This window comes from Pelodiscus sinensis, chromosome 28, assembly GCF_052426305.1.
Source record: "Pelodiscus sinensis isolate ZL-2025 chromosome 28, ASM5242630v1, whole genome shotgun sequence".
In the NCBI taxonomy this organism is placed as follows: domain Eukaryota; kingdom Metazoa; phylum Chordata; order Testudines; family Trionychidae; genus Pelodiscus; species Pelodiscus sinensis.
In genome coordinates, this window is record NC_143079.1 from 12543594 (window position 1) to 12549173 (window position 5580).

At 58.6% G+C, this 5580-nt stretch overlaps 1 protein-coding gene across 1 annotated transcript; it reads left to right on the forward strand.

Annotated features, from left to right (window-relative positions):
* The first annotated feature begins 200 nt into the window (after positions 1–200).
* MRPS24 (mitochondrial ribosomal protein S24) lies at positions 201–5257 on the forward strand. Its single transcript, XM_075910767.2, has 4 exons — positions 201–357; positions 3027–3107; positions 4004–4115; positions 4756–5257. Exons 1-4 carry the CDS (start codon positions 325–327, stop codon positions 5037–5039), a joined length of 510 nt encoding a protein of 169 aa, XP_075766882.2. The 5' UTR covers positions 201–324; the 3' UTR covers positions 5040–5257.
* Positions 5258–5580: the final 323 nt, after the last annotated feature.

Consider the following 5580-nt stretch of genomic DNA (forward strand, 5'->3'; position numbering starts at 1 on the left):
ACACGGAGACCAGAGACCTGCCCGGGGTTTGCGGACCAGGGGTGATGGGGACCGGGGTGCACGGTCACGTGTGTCTGCAGGACCATCTGCAACCCCAGCGCGCCAGGGCGGGGCAGGGGCGGGGCAGGCCCAGGGTAGGGGCGGGGCTGCAACGCGATGAAGCTGCAGGCGAGGGAGGCCAGGCCACGCCCCCCCGGGCTCGGGGCTCGCGCCTGGCACAACAGGCCCTGGTCCTGGGCGGGGTCCGGGTGGCGCAGTTTGGTTCGGTCCGGCTGCTGTACGCCCCCCCCCCCCCGCAGCGGGCGGAGCTTGGAACGTTCCAAGATGGCGGCGCCCTTGTGGGGAAGCGGCCTGGTGGTGAGGGGCTGGCTGGGCACAGCCGGGGGGGGGCAGAGCCCGGAAGGGAGGTGCGGGGGGGGGCTGGCTGGGCAGAGCCCGGGGGGGGGCTTAGCGCGGAGGGAGGGGTAGAACGCGGGGGGGGGGCGAGGGGGGGGGAGGGCGCGGGGGGGCAGGCGGGGGGGGGGGGCAGAGCCCGGGGGGGGCTAGGCGCGGGGGGGGGCTGGGCGCGGGGGGGGGGCTGGCTGGGGGGGGGCAGAGCCCGGGGGGGCTAGGCCGGGGGGGGGGGGGGCAGAGCCCGGGGGGGGCTAGGCGCGGGGGGGGGGGGGGGGCAGAGCCCGGGGGGGGCTAGGCGCGGGGGGGGGGCTGGCTGGGCAGAGCCCGGGGGGGGGGCATGTAGTTGTCCCCAAGCTGCTCTCTGCCCCGCTGCTCAGGTGCTCCTGTTACTGGGGGAGGCGGCTCGTGCCCTAAGGTGACCAGAATTTGAAAATGTGCGAGGAGGACGCTGTGTTGACAAAAAATATTTACTTGTGTCCATATATAAATAACCCTATAAATAAATGATCACGATATTCGTCGTCTTATAAGACAGACAGACTTGACTTAAAAACAGTCATGTAACATTAAAAACATCAATATTTGTCACTCTTTTAAGAAATTAAAAATCTCGATCCATTTTTTATCAATTTGGCGTTCAGTCCATTCATTGTCTTTTATTGTGAATTCTTTGTACTTTGTCGAACAATAAATTGTCATTTATTGTGATGCTAAATTTTTCTTTAACGAATAAAACTGTTTCAGGGATTTTATTCCATTGAATTTCTTCATTCAGTAGTATTCAATGAAATATGTACACTGGTTCGTTGTGCTTAGTCCAATTTTCTAGATATTCAAGAGCATTTTTATAAAAGCCTCCCTCGTAAATTCTTTCTTCATTCCTGGATTGCTCTCTTGTAATTTGTTTAAATTAGTAATTACAACCATTGGAAGGAAGTTGGACTCAAGATGTGATTAAAGTTGCTCCTTTAATTGTTTAACATGCAATCCCACTTCTGTAGACGTTATATGCTCTTTTTCAATACTTTTTATAACTGACTGGAACAAAGTTGCTTGATTGAGAACAAAATAGAGTTACTTCAGCAGATTCATTCTTAAAGTTTTTCAAGATCAGTGGACATTTTCCCAAACTTAGAAAATATTATTTTAAAGGCTCGAACAATTGCAGCTTTCATTCAATGGTTGGCATTAAAGCTAACTATCTTGTTTTCGAATATCCCAACAGTTTTTTATATTCAACTGAGGCTTCTTCGCAAAAAGTCTTTAATGATGTAACTTGTACAGTGAATCATTCAAAATGTAAATAAGAACATAAGAATGGCCGTACTGGGTCAGACCAAAGGTCTTTCTAGCCCAGTATCCTGTCTACCGACAGTGGCCAGCACCAGGTGCCCCAGAGAGGGTGGACCGAAGACAATGATCAAGCCATCTCTGTGCCCATCTCCTGCCATCTCTCTCCAGCCTCTGACAAACAGAGGCCAAGGACACCATTTTATCCCCTGGCTAAAACCTCCATGAAATTATCTAGCTTCTCTTTAAACTCTATTATAGTCCTAGCCTTCACAGCCTCCTCTGGCAAGGAGTTCCACAGGTTGACTACACGCTGTGTGAAGAAGAACTTTCTTGTATTAGTTTTAAACCTGCTACCCATTAATTTCATTTGGTCTCCTCTAGTTCTTCTATTTAGGGAACTAATAAATAACTTTTCTTTATCAGCCCTCTCCACACCACTCATGATTTTATAGACCTCTATCATATCCCCCCTCAGTCTCAATACATTTGAGGTATCACAACTTCAACATCGATGGACACTAAGCTTGATGCTGTATTGATGGCATTAGATACAATATGGTCATTGCAACCAATTCCAGTAATCGCTTTCCCAATTAAATGCATCATTTTCTTATGAACATTTTCATTGCCTTTGCGATTTACACCGCCAAAATTAGTATTTGTGTCAATGTCAACTAAAAAATCACATTGACATTAAATTAAAATGGCTCAAAATAAACAATAACATTTCATAAATACCCTCTAAGTGTACTTTTACTGTATATTAAGCCTTTTAACAGGGGTTCAATTGCAGTATAATGATACTTTAAAAAACAGCGGGATAAATGTTTTTGGCAAAAGACAATTTTTTTCAAAGAAGGACAAAAGGAGGATGTAATTATTGGGGAGGACTGTCCTTCTCAAAGGAGGACGTCTGGTCACCTTATCGTGCCCGCAAGAGCCGGCCAGGTGTGTGGCCCAGGAGCTGCAGTGCGCTGACCCATGCTGCCATCCAGGCCTGCAGCCGCTTGGTGGCAGGTGGCAACGCACCTCACATCCACAGCCCCGGGCCGGGCGTGGCCTGCTGCATGCCCCGAGAGCCAAGCTCACGGGGGGATGCAAAGCTCCCAGGAGCCCGTGGCTCTGGAGCTGGCCAGCAGGGCACTAGACAGACTCTGGGCGTGCCATGGCTCAGTCTAGCAGGTGGCTCCCGGCGCCCGCAAATGTGACTCCTGCAGCTCAGCGGCCAGGGGCTCGTGTCTGGTGCTGCAGCTCCTGGGTCAGTCCCCGGCACGTAGCCAGGGGTGTGTTGCGCTCGTCACCTCCCCTGCTCCCTGACTCCTTGGTTTTTGCTTTGCTAGGCCACCCCATGGTCCCGGGGCGCTTTCTCCTGGCTCCGTCCTTGCAGCCGGGCTATTCAGACCACAGCTGTATGTCACAAGGTAAGTGCGTGAGGCTGCGGTGGGGAGTCCTGCCATTAACCCCGTGGCTGCTGCTGCGAGGGTCTGTCTGTGAGATCCCACCACTGGCGCACACGGCCCATGCACGCGTCGCCCACTTGGGAGGCTGGGGCCAGCGGTGGAATCCCTGTGGGCAGCCCCTCCAGGAATTCCAGGAGCTGAAAGGTAGGTAACAGCTCCTCTGCTCCTGCAAAGCCATAGGTGGAGAGGACCCCGTGTGAAGGGCCAGCACCTCAAGGCCTGGCCAAAGAGTTTGCGGGGCCCAAGGCAGCGAGCAAGCAGCTGGGCAGCACAGGACCCTGCTCGCAGGCCAGGCCCGGGAGCCTTTGCTGTCTCTAGCGGAGCCTATCCCAGCTCCATGTGGCCCAGCAGCCGTGCTGCGGTTAGGGCTGGGAGTTGGGACTTCTGGGCTCTACACTCAGGTTTGCCACGAAGTCGCTGCCTCATCATGTCCCTCAGGGAAACTGAGGCACAGAAGTGATTCTGCCTTGTGCAAGGGCAGCAGGGGACTGAAGCTTCTGGGCTTTGCTCTGTAGCCTGCACCTTTGGCTGCCCTGAGAGTGGAAGTGAGTCCCAGTCGCTGTCCGGGTAGGATCTGGGGCATTGTTAGCAGGGACGTGAACACAGGTGCAGCTTTCTGCAGGAAGCCGCGCGCACCCGGCTCTTCCGCTGCTGGCCGTGAGTGAAGGGACATGGCAGCGCCAGTCCCAAGGAAGGTGGCACGTGGGCAGCGGGGTCGGCCTGGTACCTGGGGGTCTTGCCAAGCGCCCTGACAACCTGTTGCCATGGTCCCCCTGGGCGATTAATGCCAGTGGAGAGGGGAAGACGTTACCCCCTCTCCTGGCCCTGCTGTTGTTTTCATGGGTGTTGTCTTGCAGAACCGGGCGGCCAGAGTGCGAGTCGGGAAAGGAGACAAGCCGGTGACGTACGAGCAGGCCCACCCGCCCCACTACATCGCTCATCGCAAGGGCTGGCTCTCCCTGCACACCAGTGAGTGACCTGCCAGCCACGGCCCTGCGGCCCGGCTCCTCCAGCCAGCACCCCAGCCTATTCCCCACAGCGCCCCCTGCTGGGAGAGGCCGGGGCTGGCAGAGCTGGGAGCTGCCCCCAGCCAGCGCCCTACCCTGCCCCCCCCCACAGCGCCCCCTGCTGGGAGAGGCTGGGGCTGGCAGAGCTGGGAGCTGCGCCCAGCCAGCGCCCTGCCCTGTTCCCCACAGCGCCCCCTGCTGGGAGAGGCCGGGGCTGGCAGAGCTGGGAGCTGCCCCCAGCCAGCGCCCTGCCCTGTTCCCCACAGCGCCCCCTGCTGGGAGAGGCTGGGGCTGGCAGAGCTGGGCGCTGCCCCCAGCCAGCGCCCTGCCCTGCCCCCCCCCCCAGCGCCCCCTGCTGGGAGAGGCCGGGGCTGGCAGAGCTGGGAGCTGCCCCCAGCCAGCGCCCTGCCCTGTTCCCCACAGCGCCCCCTGCTGGGAGAGGCCGGGGCTGGCAGAGCTGGGAGTCCCCCTCCCCACAAACCAGACCCAGCCCTGCGCTGGACAGCCACACAGCCCCCTGCTGTGGCTGGTGCTGCTTGCAGCCTTTCCAGGCCTGGTGCCAGGTGCCGTGCCCTCAGCCCCCGGCCCTGTCTGCCCTGCAGGTAACCTGGATGCTGAGGCCGGGGCTGCCGAGCGCACCGTGGAAGACGTTTTCATCCGCAAGTTCATCTACGGCACCTTCCACGGCTGCCTGGCCAACGAGATCGTGCTGAAGCGCCGGGCCAACGTGCTGATCATCTGCGCCGTCTTCCTGCAGCGCCTGCCGCCCTACAAGTTCTACTTCCTGGTGGGCTACACCGAGACGCTGCTCTCCTTTTTCTACAAGTGCCCCGTGCGGCTGGAAGTGCAGACCCTGCCCGACAAGGTCGTCTACAAATACCTGTAGCGCTGCCCTGGACGGGGCCCCAGACCTGTGCCCGTCTGCGCACTGGGGCTCCCATACCCGGCCACCTGCTCCTGTCTCTGCTGGCCCACTGGCGGGAGCTGGGCTCTTCCCGTGCCCCGCGTGGGACCCAGCAGGCCCTGGACACAGACTGGTGCTGTGGGCGCTGGCACCCGTGTCACTGCGGCCCAGCCATGGGAATAAAAGGAATCTGGCCCCAGCGTCCGTCTCTTGGGAGTCAGCCGGCTTGGGCTCGGGGAAGTCAGAGCGTGGGCCTGGGAGCCAGCAGCTCTCCTCCCCCGCCTGGTACGGGGCGGTGGCCAAGGCCTTGAGGGCTCCCCGTCTCCTTCTCCCACAAGGCCCCCCACATCCAGAGAGCCAGCCTGGCAGGGTCAGGCCCTGTGCTGCGGCTTGGGGGGCGTCTGGCCCTGGGCGCTGGTGGCTGGCAGGAACACGGTGCTCGGAGTGGCCGGAGATCTGGGGCTGCTAGTGCATTCATCAGTGAGCTGGGGAGGGCAGGGCCCTCCCCCCAGGGGGGCGATGG

What these genes read in the sequence shown, in the direction of transcription:
- MRPS24 (XM_075910767.2), top strand. Translation starts at nt 325, where the DNA reads ATGGCGGCGCCCTTGTGGGGAAGCGGCCTGGTG. An exon ending in TGTGGGGAAGCGGCCTGGTG is followed by an intron (nt 358 to 3,026) that starts GTGAGGGGCTGG and finishes TTGCTTTGCTAG; the next exon opens with GCCACCCCATGGTCCCGGGG. An exon ending in CTGGCTCTCCCTGCACACCA is followed by an intron (nt 4,116 to 4,755) that starts GTGAGTGACCTG and finishes TCTGCCCTGCAG; the next exon opens with GTAACCTGGATGCTGAGGCC.